Source organism: Eucyclogobius newberryi, unplaced genomic scaffold (genome assembly GCF_026437365.1).
Source record: "Eucyclogobius newberryi isolate DKJ021-1_F unplaced genomic scaffold, fEucNew1.0.hap1 SCAF_5, whole genome shotgun sequence".
Lineage (NCBI taxonomy): Eukaryota > Metazoa > Chordata > Actinopteri > Gobiiformes > Gobiidae > Eucyclogobius > Eucyclogobius newberryi.
Window position 1 is genome coordinate 24,782,055 of NW_027316167.1, and position 18,644 is coordinate 24,800,698.

At 40.8% G+C, this 18,644-nt stretch overlaps 2 protein-coding genes across 2 annotated transcripts in view; one reads left to right on the forward strand and one right to left on the reverse strand.

Moving 5' to 3' along the window:
- Positions 1-8,181, reverse strand: part of igdcc4 (immunoglobulin superfamily, DCC subclass, member 4) — a 41,090-nt gene extending 32,909 nt beyond the window's left edge. Inside the window, exon 1 of the mRNA XM_072464906.1 lies at positions 7,896-8,181. Within this exon, the coding sequence (XP_072321007.1) occupies positions 7,896-7,962 (67 nt within the window). The 5' untranslated portion in view covers positions 7,963-8,181. The remainder of the gene's footprint in view (positions 1-7,895) is intronic.
- A 4,555-nt stretch (positions 8,182-12,736) lies between these two features.
- LOC140381468 (secretory carrier-associated membrane protein 5-like) lies at positions 12,737-17,589 on the forward strand. The gene is made up of 7 exons (XM_072465536.1): positions 12,737-12,946; positions 13,424-13,465; positions 13,535-13,654; positions 15,033-15,189; positions 15,848-15,949; positions 16,380-16,497; positions 17,006-17,589. Exons 2-7 carry the CDS (start codon positions 13,459-13,461, stop codon positions 17,183-17,185), a joined length of 684 nt encoding a protein of 227 aa, XP_072321637.1. The 5' UTR covers positions 12,737-12,946; positions 13,424-13,458; the 3' UTR covers positions 17,186-17,589.
- The last annotated feature ends 1,055 nt before the right edge of the window (positions 17,590-18,644 follow it).

Here is an 18,644-nt window from a genome sequence, read left to right on the forward strand (position 1 = left end):
TATAATATACAAATAAAACAGCATCAAAAGGTGACATCCTACAGTTGCATAACGTACAATTCATTTATTCATTCATTTATTTCAATCAACATTTATTTATTCAGTTTTTTTGCTTAAAGAAAACCACTCAAATCCAGATCTGAACTCAAGTCGTTTAAGCAAGGCTAAGTGCACTGCTTAATACAGTGTGTCATTATGTGGCAAATGTGCGAGGAGAATGTAAGTAAGATATTATGGTCCCTCATCTGCCTGAAGAGTGGGTCCAGTTCCACGGTCTCCCTCGTGTCCGTCTGTCCGTCTGTGAGAGTCAGATCCCCCTTCAATGTGGAACTCCAACAGGTTTCTACTTTTTCCCAAGGAGGTTTTTTGTAGTTTTTCCTGGCCAACTGCAGGACTGCATGTTTTTGTAAACAATGCAAATACATAGAATTGTGTCTGATTTGACATGAGTCTTGTCTCCGGGCGCACAGAGAAGTGTTTACTTGTTTGAGACTCTGCTCAGGACTCCACGTCTCACTGAGCTCACAGTGGAAGTCTATGAGTCACTCACAACATGAACAGCTGCTGTGTCAGGTGTGAGTGCTCCAGCTGTGCCTCTCCCAGGACACACACACACACACACATACAAGCACACACATACACACACACATACAAGCACACACACACACACACACATACAAGCACACACACACACATACACGCACACACATACACACACACATACAAGCACACACACACATACACGCACACACATACACACACACATACAAGCACACACATACACATACACGCACACACACACACGCACACACATACACACACACATACAAGCACACACATACACATACACGCACACACACACATACACGCACACACATACACACACACATACAAGCACACACACACACACACATACACACGCACACACACACATACACGCACACACACACACACACACACACACACATTCAAGCACACACACACACACACACACACATACACGCACACACACACACACACACACACATTCAAGCACACACACACACACACACACACACACATACACGCACACACACACACACACACACACATGCACACACACACACACACACACACGCACACACACACACACACACACACACATACAAGCACACACACACACACACATACACGCACACACACACACACACACATACACGCACACACACACAAACACACACACATACACAAGCAAGCACACACACACACACACACACATACACGCACACAAACACACACACACACAGACAGACAGACAGACACACATGCACACGCACTCACACACACATGCACACACACACATGTACACACACACACCTCACAAATTAGAATTGACACATTTTTAACATTTCATTTTGGTGTATTTTTGTTCGAAGTGTGTTTAAAATCAGTTTGTTTTTCTCTTATATGGATTTGGGTTCACAAGGGTAAAAACTAAAGAACAAAGCATCCACGGATTCATTTAACACAAAAACCAGCTGAACTTTTCCTGACAGAGGATTGAATGTAGAGCTCTGGATTTATGGCGATCAGACTGAATCTCGATGAAGACCAGATTCCCAGCCGTACAGCACAGACTGATGTGACGCAGCAGTGGTGACTCCCCTCTCACAGCCAGAGACACGGCTGAGTGTGCAGTAAACACGGGTCAACGGTGGGACTGGCCTTAACTCTCTACTCAAAGTTTACTGGCGTGAATAAAAGCAGGACACAAAGTGCGGGCCGGCGAGGGCATACCAGTACAGCCCACATGCCTCCAGCTCTATGTACAGTGCTCATTCATCCCAGGCCGCTCTCAGCCAATCAGAGTCAAGCGTATTCAGAGAGTCCACAGCATGGGGCCTCCACATGGCCGTGTCAAGAGCCAGCACAAACGCTTACATGAGTCAACAACACTTAAACGCTTTTGGAATAGGACTGGACTTGATCAGAACCAGAATAACGTTGTTGAAATGGTGTATAGTTTTTCTCGATCAATGTTAAACGCGAACAGAACGACGGAAATGACACATAACAACACATAACGCTGATTTGCCACGGTCAATTCTTGAGTCCCGCACGTGTTCAAAGATCAGGGTCAGACGTGTCTTACAAGGGCAGTATGATAGATGAGATTGCTACATGACACTGTGTGCTACATGTCTTGGAGAAGGGCAAGCTCTATTCACGGACTTACAATTATATATACTTACAGCAAGATTTGATCAAAAGATTTATCATTCAGTATGTGCATGTGGCAATATGTTTACAATAACTTAAATAGCCTTCGATTAGAGAGATTCCTTAGTTCTTTGGTGGTCTTAATTGGTTCTTTCTGAAGTAACACATTAGACCTCATCGAATTATTATATTGGTCATTTGCGAATCCATTTTTTTATACATTCCTACACAGAATAAACTGTTTCTCGATAACTTGACACACAACACCAACTTCAGATCCACACTTTAGATAGACATTTTCTTGATTTTGATGATTTTAATTTGATAACTTGTGTCTTCAAATAGGGCTTAATTTTTCTGATTGATTGGCTTTATTTATGACACATTTGCTTTACAATAGTTACATATCCGCATTACTAATTACATATCCACCTACAAACACACAGATTAATACACACTTGCACCTACATTTGAATGTGTCCACCACGTAAGCTTCAAATGGAGTGGGAAAGAGAAAAACGTATGACTCCCACCTGATTCTACACCACTTTACATTGTCGCTTGGTCGCAGTGATTCAAAAGTGATTCATGTTATTAAGCGTCGAGGAAAAAAAAAAGTTCGGTACATTTGAGTCTAAGCTTACAGTATAGTACAATGATGCCTGTCGAGCGGCGACAGCCAGGCCAAACATCATCACCAACAACATCTTAAAGCGTACACCAGAGTGACAGAGAAGCAAGCTTTGTCACAAGCACATGAGCAAGAAACAAGACTTATTGAAGGTTCTTCTAAACTCTTGTTGGATAGAATTGCTTTTGCAGTCAAACTTCAGCACTCAAAAGATCAAAACCACATGTGTCTTCAGAATCTTCAAAGACTCTTTTCAATGCTATTATGAAGATTGCTCCACAGCGACGGGATGAGCCATCACCTCATTGACAGTTTAATTCGCTCCAATAATAGCATGATATTTTTAATGACTGCAGCCAATAGAGTGCCTAGTGCATATCCCGTCAAGCCAAATTCAGTTTTCTATTTGAATTTAATGCATGCTTACTTGGAATATTATCATCCCAAATTCAGAGTGTGAGTTATTGCTGCCAATGACCCGGTGGCGTATGCTTACCTAAGCCCACCCATGTGTTTGATTTGGTGACATTCCCGAGAGGCTGCACTAGTCCCCAATAGGGGAAATAGAACAAACAAACAGAATCAACAAAACCTTTGTACATCACAAGGGAGGAGAGAGCTTGAATTCTAAGAAAATGCTTTTGAAGTATTCTCCCTTTACAACGACCACTGCTATTGACCCGTTCTGTGTGCGTAAATAGAAAAGGCACCTGCCAAGAAAGGTGCCGTGAAATAAACCATAATGCACTAACTGTGGAGGCATTTCAACACGCTGCCAATAATGGTCTGGTAACAAAAAACGTGTGTGTGTGTGTGTGTGTGTGTGTGTGTGTGTATGTGTGTGTGTGTGTGTGTGTGTGTGTGTGTGTATGTGTGTGTGTGTGTGTGTGTGTGTGTAGGCAAGGCACAGTGTGTAGATTTGTTCACAATTTTGAGATAGAACATAGTGTAATGGCGATATATATATAATGTATTGTATAATGTTAATACAATTTACAAATCTAATTGCAATAAAAGGAATTGCTGAATATAATATAAATATATACATATATATAATATATATATATATATAAATTACTGTACTTTCTACACTTCAGTACGTGCAAAACTTACATGACTTGCTAAGGAAAAACTATTCAAATGAACATATTTCCCTCCATGTATCTTTGTGCCAAGGGTATCGTGAAATAATATGCATCCTAATTTAGCATTGACCATCAAGGGAGAGGATCAAGATGCTCTCACAAATCACTGCTGACACACGTTCTCGTCCACACACACCACCTGCGTTTGACTGCACTTTGGCGTGCGCACACACACACACACACACGCACGCACACACACACACACACACACACGCACACACACGCACACACACGCACACACACACACGCACACACACATACACACACACACACACACGCACGCACACACACACACACACACACACGCACACACACGCACACACACGCACACACACACACGCACACACACATACACACACACACACGCACGCACACACACACACACACGCACACACACGTACTAACACACGCACACACACGCACACACACGCACACACACACACACTCAGAGATACTTCATTTATCGGTAATGTGCAATAAGCTATTCACTACAGGCACTGCTGCCCAACAAGATCCTGTTTTATGTCTCCAGAGATGAGCTGTCACATTAGATGTTCACACAAATATGTTAAGTATGTTAAGACGCGGTAGAATATTGTCATCAAGTGCCTTCTTGATGACAATATTCTATTCAATCAAGGAGATGATTGCAATTACTTTGGTGAAGGGCACATATTACATTTTGTATGATCAAAATATCCCACATATTATATGTATGTACTAAAGGTTTGGCACAAGGTAAAAGTGAATTAAAACATGGGCAGAGTGGAGACAAACAGGCATTAATATTCTGTAGATGTTATCATATGGGAGGAAGAGCAGCTGGTCTTACATAGTACACATACACAGCACCCCGGGCTGAGCACTTTAAAACATTACAAATGACAGTTAGGTTCATAAAGTTGCCCAGGAGAGGCGCGGACACCTGCAGTGGCTGGCTCTGCCACACAGGCAGCGCTCAATAGGACACTAAGAGCCAATAAAGAGGAATGGCACCTATTTAAATGTTATGTCTTTATATTGAGGGTGTTTACGGTCGATTTTTTTCTTTTGATAACAGAAATCAGATTATTTCTATTCTCTTATGAAGTTGCAAATAAAGTATTGTTTATGTAAAACTAGGTAACAAACCAATCGGGAGGTGTTTAGTACTTCATGTTCTTCAGTCGTGTGGGGCAGCTGCAGATCATAATACACATATCTATCACAAATTGCCTTTTGTTAAAGTATCAGATTATTTTTAACAAACCTTTGACTCATCAGAAGGATTAAGTATATGGACACAATTTGAGTGGTTAATTACACTACAACTATAATGGGACTACAAACTAACTAACTAGCACATATAGAATAAGACCAGAAGGAGCACAAGAGTGAAGAGTGAAAATGACCCAATAATGGTAAAATGTTTTACAGAGTGGAAAGGAAGGAAAATAAATGTAGTATTTATGATGGATTTAAAGGCTTACAATAAAACATTTTAGTTGTAAGACTATAATTACTGATTACGCAACATTCATTCTTGACTACCCATGAACATTGACTGGAAATATAAATGTATTTGCTATACAGTAGTGAAGAATCTGTGTGCTGGGATTGTGTGAGGTATAGGCGTCTGCTTGATGGCACTGACACTTGAGCTCATGCTGTCATCAAATATTTAAGTCTGTGAATATCCTGCTGAGAGACTGGGAAGCTATACAGCCTCATTAGCAAACGACAGTGCTCCTTCAATCAAAGCTTCAGTCATTTTCAGCAAGTCATGAGGATTACATGTACATTTATTTTGTGCTTTGTATAACGCTAGAATACCCCTGAACACATTTACTTTTGTCATGGGTTACACGTACGCACAGACACAGGCAATACCCATAACTGTGTATAGTAAACAAAGTATTTGAGATTTTTTTGGAAGCCCGCTGGGACACAACGTCTGTCCTTGTCCCTTACAACATGATGAAGTCGTTTCAATGGCAATACTGGGATATCAAACTCTCTATAAAAGGCAGCAAGCTAAACAACAACATTAGTTTTGAACACTTGTTTCTGCTTGTACAAAGTAACACATTGAACCAGCGCTAATTAAGCCGTGATATTCGCATAAAGTAATAAGAGACATTAATTAGTAAAGGTTGTAGATATGAGGTACAAGCTGAGCAGAGAAAGGAGCTGTAACAACATTGTTCTTCAAAGTTAACAGCGAATGTGACTTTGTCTTTTCTTTTTGTACTTTTGGGGATGTGTAATCCAGGGATGGGCAAGATGGGGACAAATATTTAATATGTATCTGATTCATCATTCACTTTTTCTCTATTTCTTTATTCAAAGTATCACTACGCAACATTCTGAGGTAAGATGTCACATGGTATGATTCCACAGAAAGCCACACTTCAGAACAATCCCCATGGTGATTGACATGTTTTATAACATACTGTGGAATATTATAGCCAACGGAATCATATTTCTATTGAGCCAGGCAGTAAGCGCCTCCAGGCCAAGTATGAGAAAGCTTTGTAGAGATGTGAGCACGTTCACACTAAAGACACATGTTTTTTTAATGCAATCAGAAAATGTATTTGTTTTTTGTAGAAGTTGCGACCTGGGGCTTCAATGGAGGTCTTTGCTCAGACACAAACGCCTTTTCCCACTCACTTCTCCCATTGGTCAGCCTCTATAAGGCTCTAAGTGAGTGACAGTTGCATTCAGTCAATCATAGTGAAGCGTGGACTTTCAGAACCTCTTAAAGGCAACAGGTAACTACAGTGTTCATAAATAATGACACAATCTGCCTCCAAGAAATATATATATTTATTTTTTATTTTTTTGGGGCCATTTCGCCCCCACGATGCCCACATTGCCTTCTCCTGTTTTGTTCTTATTTGGGGATAAGTGCTACATGAAACACAATCCTGTTTGATCTTCCATAAGAATGCACAAAACAGGCTCATTGTCAGTAATTGTACGAATGGCCCTTGGCCCCATATTAGCCTCCGGAACAGACACCACCAACTCATCTGTCCTGGAACCTTCCCCAGCTGCTCTGTTTCAAGTCCCGAGGTGCAAAAGTAACAACATGAACACACATGAGCACAGGAACAGCTCCAATCACTACGTTTGCTGTTGGCTTGTATTAGAACCATCAACGTGTTTTCAGTTTAGAAAGAAAACATAACTAAAACAACAACTAAAATGTAAAAAGAAAAAATGCCTTGGTTCTAGTTAATTCTGCCTTAGACTTAAGTCTAGTTACTTTACAGGGGGATACTCTCCTAGCTCCTATGTGGAGCTAGCAACCTAAATTACGAAATATATTTTGTTCACAGTAAGAAAAAGTTGGATAATACACATAAATCTAAAATGACTTATTTTGACAATAACCTTTGCTCAGTGTTGCCTTGTAAGAGTTGTCTTATTATTCAAGTAAAATAATTTCAGCACCAATTGTATGGTTCATATTGAGCACTGGTCATTGTCATGGTAATTCTGAGTGGCTTTACTTCACCTTCTCTTTGGCTTCTACTGACAGACATGACCCCTACTATGCCTGCCTGAATCTTAGACTTGCAAAAGGCTCATAAACTTAGTACTAGTCGCACTAGTCAGTGATAGCATGTTGTCAAACATGTGGAAAGTGTGTTCCAGTGTGGGCACCATGAGTGGCACACACTGGTCCTGGTCAACTTGCAGCACCGAAGCCCGAGCGCTGACAAAGCGAACCATGAAGAATTCGGCCATGCCCTGCGAGCACGAGCCAGGCCACATGGGGTGAAGAAGGAACACGTTCTGCTCAGACCCTGCAAGGTGCAAACTCACTACTATCAATGTGCATCAGTCCCACTTCATGTGCGTGAACTGCACTTCAGACAAACGATCCCGCATGCAGTCCCGCGGAACACGAGGGACAGAAGTGAAGCCCTTACCTTGCCTTGATGGGCCACAAAAGAGTGAAAGCAGACAGAGCAGATAAAGAGTGCTCTCCACCGCCATGTACAGCCTTTGATTTCCACCAGTGGGGCAGCAGCGTGCGGCGTCTGTACTACAGCGATCCCGTTATAGCGGACTGCATAGTTTGGGCTCCACTATTGTCCCCGCCAGCGCCTCACGCAGCGTGTCCAGGCGCAGCTCTCGGTCTCCTCCCGCGGCAGTTCCACTTGCTGGTTCTTTTCTGGACAAAGCACTTGTTTTAGTCGGGGGAGAGCCGTCGTGTCTCTCGGCGCTTCAACGCCATGTTGTGAACGAATGTAAAGTGTGTGCGCTGGCTGCTGCTCCGCGCGCACACGCACAAACACACGCACACACACACGCACACACGCACACACACACGCACACACACACGCACACACGCACGCACACACGCACGCACACACGCACGCACATGCACACACATGCACACATGCACACGCACGCGCGCACACACACACGCACATTGAGCAGACACTGGCTGCTGCTCGTCGCTGGGGTCCTGAAGAGCAGCCCGCGCTCTAACACACTCCTCTGCTTCCTTTCCTTCTTATTGCCCGTCTCCTCGTGAGGACGCACTGGAGGTTTCGCCCTCATCGCTCGTTGGATGAAGATAGACTTGGACTTGATAGACATGAGAGTAAATGTGCGCTACCTCAGGCGCCCTCTCCCTGTCTGGTGGGATCCCGCCTCATCCTTTGTCAGCAAAGTGTGAAGATTTTCTGGGGGGAAATTATGAATGGTGTGAGGAGAAAACTGGGGAAATATTGTAGTCGACATCATTGTTTCGAATGAATGGCTCAATATCATCAATTAACCTAAATTACATCTGATTCAAATGACATGACGCTATCTTTCCTCCACATTCCCCCACTCTACCCGACTGTAGTCACACAATTCTTTTTAATAACGGCATGCAATACTGAAAGTCTGTGCGAGTTAAAGATGGAGAGGAGAAAGGACTGATGTGAACCTGAAGCAGGAGTGCAGGAGTGAGCGGGAGGAGGAGAGGGTGTGACGGGGGCGTTGGTGGTGTGCATCCCAATATATCACACAGCTCGCCTCCTGCACCGAGTGCTGAGGGACCCACTGACTTGTGCCTGCAAACACACAGCGGGAGCCAGCTGGAGCCCAGCCTCCTCCGCAGACAAAGACTCGCCTGGTGCAGCATCACTCGCACCAGCAGCAGCACATGCTCATTCATACCACACTGAGGATGAGGAGGGACAACTGAGGAAACCACTTCACTGCATAGTACGAGCGCATGAAGTACAATTGCTGCTGCTTGAATACATTATCGTTGGTGAGACATGCAATGTAGAATGAAGCACAAAAAAAAAAGAAGGAGCCCATAGTCTGACAGGGTAAAAGTATTAGAAAATGTCTGCTGATCCTTTCCTGTGCCTTAGATTGTTCAGCTGATGGTGTTCATTTAAGCCTGATATAGATTGATTTAAGATGATGAGAGTGAAGGAGATTCATTTATTCCCCAAGTGTTTGAGTGGCCGATTATGTGATTACTCTGAAAAACTGATGACTCCTCTGTGATTGTGGTCAAGCTGGAATCTGACACAATTCTACTTTCATCAAGAGCCACCATGATAAAAAAAAATGAACACAATCTGGCAGCTTCTCCTCTGTTTTCTAGTGCATAAAATTATTATAATAGTGATTACATTCAGTGTAGGTTTACTTCAATGGGAAGAGTGTGTCTCTTGCATGCTTAATATAAAATGAACGGGCACACTCTATACTGTACATTACACACCAATTGTAGTTAGACATCACATGCATTATCGATGTGATTGGGTAAAAAAAATAAGGATAATAGCAGCAAGAGTAATTGGTGTGTGGCTGTGACAGAAGGTCAATAGACTTTCACTAAGATACTTACAAAACATCTGGCGTTTTTGCTATACACTGCTGTATAATATAACCATGAAATAATTCACACGGAGGAAAACAATACAAATGTTTTCTCTAATCCTATTTTGTATTTCCAAGGTGTTACATATTAATAAGTGTTGGCAGTAATGTGCATACACAATTAGATATTCAAACAAAGAGCCAATGACAACTGCAGAACAATGTGCAACTGACTGCTCCTGCCTATATTTCCTTATGACTGTTTAATTATAAATAAATCTACAGGGAGGTGTACATGAATGTATTCTACATTTTAATTAATCACTCCATCAATGGCTTGTATTGTGGTCATGTGTTGATATATTTTCAAAATAGGTTTAAATAAATGTTCTCTTGAAACTATGGGTGCCCATGAAATCCTGAACCACAATTAATCACCAACATTTATTTATTTATCTAAAGCATGAACTCACATTTTGTATCCTAATCCTAAGAGATTTTTTTTTTTTTTAATGTATACACAATTTCCAATTTAATTTCATTTCATTCAGTTTACAACAAAACCGTTCCTTGAGTATATTTAGACCCAATGAGGCAAGTGAATATTTAATCATGACTCAATTAAATCTGAAGGTGCCACGTCCAAGCCAGCCTGTAATCTTGATTATTTTATTAGATTGTGAAAGTCTACAATGTGTCTCTGCTGTACTAGTCTCTAAAATGTAGTAGAAATTTATTAGAATTATTCAACAAATGAATATTCAAAAGTACACAGTAGTTTTGAAAATTAATTTGTTGTAAACATTTGTTGTTACTGCAGTTGTTTAGGCAGAATAGATTTCTCTTTGCAAAGTTATGATTTAGCTGAAGTATTTTTTCTTTTAAAATGGGATTACACAGACATTGTGCAAAACAGCACTTAAGACAAAGTCAGCCTTCCTGTGCGTTTATATATACAGGGGGGAAACATATTATCATTAAAAGCACATATTCCTCTTCTTCCTTCTCCTTGTTTTTGTCCTTGCCTCTAGGACACTTGTTCTTTTTATTTACATGAATGTTGTTTGTGTATTCTAATGCTGTGTTTAGAGCTTCTTCAAGGTCAGAGATTCCCAACTCCATCTGACAGCACCGCGTCTCCTGCTGAATATGAGGACAGAGCGTTCACACAGCGAGGTACAACAGTGACCTCTGCTGGACAAGTCATTACATAACCACACTTTCTCCACATGCTTTGTTCATACAAAAATAATAAACACCCATTAATTAAAACGTCCAGAGTTGACCATGATCCCATAATATGTGTTTATTGGATTAAATATACCTTTTAACGACCACAAAGACAAGCTGGCGTTTATTTATCAATGAATTATTTATTTATGTGGGTCAAATTCAGCACTAGGCAATGTTTGGTGTCATTGGTGAATAAACACTGTACTCTGTAGTTCATAGTCTATGTTTGACTATGCAAATGAGCATGGTGCCTTTGCGACAGTGTTAGTGCTCCTCTCTTAGCTGGAGGCGTGCCATCCACATGCTTGGGCTGAAGGAAAGCGTCACCATAGAAACTAAGACAACGGCGGCACATGTGCTTAATAGAGGGTGACTGGGCAAATGGCGTTCTCTAGGAGGGACAATGGGACGGGGACAAGCTGGCACCAAGTCGAGATTTAGAGCATCAAGCTGGGATATGGATGGTCCAACAGCACTTATCTCTCATCTGCACTGAAATTGGACAGTGGCAGTTGAATATAATAGCCTATCTTATTACCATTTGCTTGTTTGATTTATGTAAGTTATGCCGTCTCATTTAGGTCTAATACAATAGGCCTAAACTTGCTTAATAATAGTTGAATAATATTCCCATTAGATCTCACCAAAGTGATTGTTTTTTTTTTATACAGAAGCCCCTTTGTTGTAGCTACCTTTCTGACAATTTTCAAATGAAAGTGTTAAACAATAAAATTCCATGAAAATAATCAGTAACTGTACAACATTTACATACTCCAGAGATCCCTGCTTAATGCACATGTTGCTGGGACCAATATTGGAAAATGTGATGACTTTCAATCTTTACGTCTTTCAATTTCAATTCAATTGTTTTTTGCAATACCCAAAATCACAACAGCAGATGCCTCCATGGGCAATAGCTAGAAATCTATACACACACACACACACATACACACACACATAAACATATACATACACATACACATACACATACACACATACACACACACATACACACACACACACACACACACACACATACACATACACATACACACATACACATACACATACACATACACACATACACATACACCATACACACACACACACACACACACACACACACACATACACATACACATACACATACACATACACATACACACATACACATACACATACACATACACATACACATACACATACACATACACATACACATACACACACACACACACACACACACACAAAGACACATACACACACATAGAAGCACTCTCTGGTCTATTCAGTAAAAAGCATCAGCAAAGAAGACAAATATCAACTAAAACGTATATTAAAGTCAAATCCTGTCTAAAGCAAATGCAGGCTTTATACCACTTTAACTAGCAGATAAAAAGTGTACATTTTAAGTGAATGTCAGAATTGACTGTATTTCGTTCAGCCAGACTCGGTCGTAAAACAGCGACATCTGATGGACAGATTTATTAAGCAAGCCGACACAACACTAAAGCCTCATTTTTTCTGAAGGCCAACAACGTGATCATCTTTGAATACGTTTTAATTAACTTGTACACGATTTAATTTGTCTCATCTTATTTGTAAACTGGCGTGAACGAATTACGGCTGAGCACAGTTCAGCACCTTGGACAGAGCTGAGCAGTGATTGGACCGGGCGCACATCCAGGATTACGGTAATCTGTCTATTGGTGTGGATCAACGTGACAAGCGCGCTCATTGGTAGACTCCCGGTTTTACTCCGGGGCTATTTACGCTGCCAAAAGAAATACTGTGCTCGTTTCATAGGCGTCGAATTGATTTGCACAGTGACCATAGCCTATCGACTGCGTGCTTTAATTTACAGCCCTCCAGAACCGTTGTCAAAGGCGAGTGTCTCTTCTCTATGCGGAAGGTAAGGAGCTTATGTTTGCTCTGAACGCCGTTAATACCCGCGAGTTCTGACTACGCATTACAACATAGAGCTAACACGATGTAACTTAAACCCACGCATGGGGCCAGTCTAACGTTATCAATGAGAAGTCGTCACGTTTTTATTGTTGATGATGCAGATTCACTTAGTTCAACAAGCTTTAGCTGTACAATTACCACGTTCCCACAGGTCTATGTTCCCACAGCATTGTTTTGTCAAATTTGAAATGTATTTTTGACAGTAAATTCGTGACCCCCGCCCTCATCCTGGCGACCTGGTCCTAACCTTAACCAGAATATCACAACCAGGCCCCAATCTTAACCATAACTCTACAATAAGGCCATCAAATAAAAATCCTTACACACTTATATAACTGGGTCCAGGCCTTTTTACTTTAACTCTAAAATGTGGCAACATGGGTGTATCCGAGTATAAAATGCATTCTCTTGATTTTTGCAGGCTGAAAATAAGTATACGTCAACAAAACATTCCTAATGGCTGGTGAGTAAAATGTAGGCCTAGGCAAGTACAAATGACATTAGCGTGTTTAAACGGGCTTCTACTTTACAGAAGCAAACTTCCCTCCCCTCCCCGGGTTCCTCCCAGTCAAGCCCTGCTTCTATCAAGACTTTGAAGAGATACCGGAGCAGCATCGCAGCCTGTGCAAGAAGATGTACCACCTGTGGATATGTGAGTTACACTGCCATGACTGTACTATTAAGCAATGAAGTAACAGCAAAGTAACCGTGTACAAGAGCCCTGTCACTAGGCTGTGAATTCAATGGTTGGAACAGAAGAACCCTGAGCAAATATCTGCCCCCAAAGTTTTATTGGACCCATGAGAAAGATGAACAAGAGTGCATTCAATTCAGTTAAAATAATGTGAGTGTACCTCTGAACATAGCCCTGACCTATATGTCATGTGTCATCGCCTTGTGAGGTACAAATGAGAACAAGGTTATTGCACTAAACTGTTGGTATTTTTACCAATTATTACAGAGTTTCTGAAAAAGCAAATAAGGCCAAAATGTGCATTGTTTTTCACCAGTGGTCAATTTAATGTTCTGTGCTTTGAATACTTGCATATTTAGAGCAGTTTAACGTTGTTCTGCGCTGTTTGCAGTTTAAAGTGTCTTTTTCAGAGGCACTGGACCACCCCAGGGTTCTGTCATGCAACTGGGCGGGAACAACAGTTTTGAGGAGGGATTTGTGGGGAACATATTTACTCATAACTGCAACAGGGCGTTTAAAATGCTTAGACCACTTCAGTCCACTATCTATAATGACACCAAGACGTTTTTCCCTTCTACTCGACTGACAGTTGTGCCTGTTGTGTCTCATAGTAAGTTATTTTCTCTCCACAGGGTTCTGCAGTAAATATAGACTACATAAGGTATTTTGTTTTTGCATAAGCTTTTGGGCGCATATGCATATACTCTCTTCTCTCTCTTGTGTTTAATTGCTCAGCTTGCCATTTGTCTCCATGTGTGTTAAGTCATAACATTGTTTATATGTAATGCTCTTACTTCAATTACATAGAAACTTCATGCATGCTGATCTGAGAATGCTTTTATGTTCATCTGAGTTTCATTCACTATTTTAATTCTCTAGCTGTTCTGCAAATTGGGTGCTACAGATTTTCACTACAGCTAATTCAAAATATTGATGCCACTATGTTAAATTAAGAGCTACAGTTAAATTGAATGTAGAAACTGCAAAGCCTAAGATGTTAACACATTATACAAAATTAATATTTAATTAGATTAATTAATTAAATTAATTAATTATTCCTCCCTCACTTTGTGGTGATACGTTGCTTGTGTAGGCACAGCTGCCCTGGGGCAGACAGATTTGAGCATAGCTGCTTCCATTGCCAATTACTCACAAGCACATTCATCAAAGGCAAGGTGGGTGAAGTGTCTTGCACAATGACACAACAAAACCCCCAGCCTTTGGGTTTGTGGGCAAATCACCACAAAACCTTTTAACATACTTTTAACATCTTCTGTGTTTTTTCACATGCAGTTCAAATATATTGACTTTGTTGCACTTTGTTCGTGTTTTACAGTGAACACAGTGACACTTGCAGTCAATCTCATTGGCTGCTTTGTCTGGATGTTCGGGGGAGGCGGAGTCACAAACTTTGGGCTGTCAATCATATGGCTCATAATGTTCACCCCGTGTTCCTATGTGTGCTGGTTCAGGGCCATCTACAAAGCATTCAAGTATGTTACTACTGTACTGTGGTATTAAGAGCAAATATACTACTACACAAATATACTACTATCCAAATATACTACTACCCAAATATACTACTACACAAATATACTACTACACAAATATGCTACTATCCAAATATACTATACCCAAATATACTACAATCCAAATATACTACTACACAAATATACTATTACACAAATATACTACTACACAAATATACTATAGCCCCACATATACTACTACACAAATATACTATTACCCATATACTATTGCATACTATTATATAACCTATTGCATGGATTAGATAAGGCCATAATAGTATTATTATTATTATTATATAGAGAGGTTAAGGCTTTGACAATTTGCTGCATGTCCTCCCTTCTCTCTCCCCATTATACCCTAAACTGTCCTGTCCAATCAAGTTCTGAAGCAAAATAAAATATTCCACCTGTATATGTCCTAAAGTCATGATTATGCTGCATACTGCATGAGTACGTGTCAATATGAATAAGTGAAGATAGAACACTGCCTGGTGATGTCACACAGCTGTAGCATCAAGTGAAGTGTGAAGCTCAAATATTTGCTCACCATGTCAATATCATCATATACTGTACTACTTTTTGTATTGTGTGTGGATTCATTATTTTTGTCTTTTGTTTTTAGGAGTGACAGTTCTTTCAACTTTATGCTGTTCTTCTTCGTATTCATGGCCCAAGTAGGAATCAGCATTATTCAGAGCATAGGCATCCCAGGATGGGGTGTTTGGTAAGTTTATGTGATTGACTGAATATAACATGACATGGATTTGGACGTTTGGATGGACATTTAATCTACTGTTCCAGATGCAAAAGTTGTGGGCTATAAAAGGATCTTTTCTCAGTGGTCTAATTAAACTGACAGTGATGGACTATGAGAAGTGGCCCTCACATAACATTTTAATGTTCTTATTAGATTTTGAGAGGCAGTTAAAGACAGCCTCAAATGTCATCTGAATAATGATGTGGTATTAATCTTATGTCAGCCTGTATAAACTCTATAAAGACCATGTTTTCCATGTTGAATATCCTCATGTATAAGAAATTTGCTCTAAAACATAATACACTAGTCCTTGATACTTCACCTCCGGACAATCTATTCAATACCGTGTTGATTGTTGTCGTTAAATGCTTATGTGATGTGTGTTTGTCCTTGGCAGTGGTTGGCTCGCTACCATCTCCTTCTTCAGCTATAACATTTTCATTGCATTGATCATGCTTGTCCCGACAATCATGTTCACTGTAGTTGCCGCTCTGTCCTTCATCGCCCTGACCAAGGTAAGGACAAAAAGTATTGTCTTTTAAGGATTTTCACCATGTTCTTTCATCCAAAACAACTTGCTTAATAAAACTTTCAATACGTCTCCGTGAGCTGAAATGCATAGTTTGAATTTGCTCTGCCTATGCATAATCGCTCTATTTCTTTTTGTTAAGTGAGGTTTATCTTTTGCTTTAGAAATACTATACTAAGGCAGTGAAATGCTTTTTAAAGCCTGTGCACCAGCAGCAGGAAAATAATATACAACCTACACCCCACAATGACACGTAAAATCAAATAAGATAACATATTTAAAAGATAAAAGCTTTGATCGGCACAGAAATATAATTTTTAAAAAGGCGTACTTTTATATGTATGTACTAACAATACATAAAGCTACACAATAGTTTCCTTATGGGTATAGAGGCAGACACAGATGGATGTACGTGTAATGTGTGTGTGTTTTTATTATTACTTTTCTAAATCAAAGCTTGAGTGATGTGTACTTTTACAACTTACTTCTTCCAGATTCACAACCTTTACCGAGGAACTGGAGGGAGCATGACCAAAGCCCAGGAGGAATGGACCACCGGGGCGTGGAAGAACCCTCATGTTCAGGAGGCAGCGCAGCAGGCAGTCATGGGGGCAGCTACAGGAGCCATGCAGGACCAGTACTCCAGCCCACAGTACAATCAGAATCAGATGTAGTCCGGGAAATATATGTCCAGAGTGTAAAGAGTATGCCAAAGGACGAGGGTTAGAACATGAATGTTTTGATATTTGCATGTTTTTTTAGAGTAATGATCACCGTTAGAGGAGGATGTGTTTACTTGTTTTGTGTTATTTTGGTAGCATCTTGAACCAGTTATTGTGTTTCATGAAATGTGTACAGTTTTTAATATATGTCTAGTACAAATAAGTTACATTTTACAATTATATTTTGTTGCAAAAGTTTAACCTGATGTAACTGGATGAACTATTCAATTTGATCATCTTGGGCATGCTGTTTATCTGTGATTGCTCTCTAAAATTAGGCAATGTAAAATACAAAAGACATTTGTGTTACAGAAACCATCAGAATTATTGTAATTGGAAATAAATGAAAGATAAACGTTCCAGTCTTTTTGATGTGCCTGCATAATGACATAATCAACCAGATCTGCAACTGAATCAGAATCAACACATCCTCAGAAGTATTTTATACTCTCCCAGATTTTAGCTGCACAAAACTGTAAGACAGATTCCCCATGTTTAGTCCTGACTCTGGCACCAGCAGGAGGCCGGTCCCTGAGGTCCAGGTTTAATCCTGACTCTGGCACCAGCAGGAGGCCGGTCCATGTTTAGTCCTGACTCTGGCACCAGCAGGAGGCCGGTCCATGTTTAGTCCTGACTCTGGCACCAGCAGGAGGCCGGTCCATGTTTAGTCCTGACTCTGGCACCAGCAGGAGGCCGGTCCATGTTTAGTCCTGACTCTGGCACCAGCAGGAGGCCGGTCCATGTTTAGTCCTGACTCTGGCACCAGCAGGAGGCCGGTCCCTGAGGTCCTCAGAGTCCGAGATGGTTCATATGGCACTAACATGTCCAAGATGTACTTTGGTGCTTGGCCATGGAGAGACTTGTACACAAGCAGAGCTGCTTTAAAGTCTCTTCTCTGAGCCACAGGAGCCAGTGCAGAGACCTGAGAACAGGACTAATGGGATGGTACTTCCTGGTTCAGGTCAGGACCTGAGCATATTTGCCAGATTTTAAGTAGGTTTCTTCATCACCTCTAGACACTAAATAATTTGCCAGTTTTAGAGGAAGACACCAGATGAGACTGTTGACACTTTCTCTTTCTTCTGTGGGCCAAAGACAATAACTGTCGTGAATCAACAGGTCAATATTCACCTGCTGTCAGTGAGACATAGATCTGAGTGTCGTCTAGTAGTGATAAGACATACATTAAGTGATAATAAAGATAAAGAATAATACATTAAACAGTAAAACTATATTTGTGTTTGTCTCAGTGGTCACCACCTGGTGGTGCTAGAGTCCTTGCGTACAGAGTGCACCACTACAGATCATAGAGTTTGGAAGCCGGGTTTTCTCCTGCTTCTCTTTTAGCCTGGCTTCTTCTCATTGTTGCCAAGCGTCTTTCTTCAATTTCCTGAATAAGGCAACAGAAGTG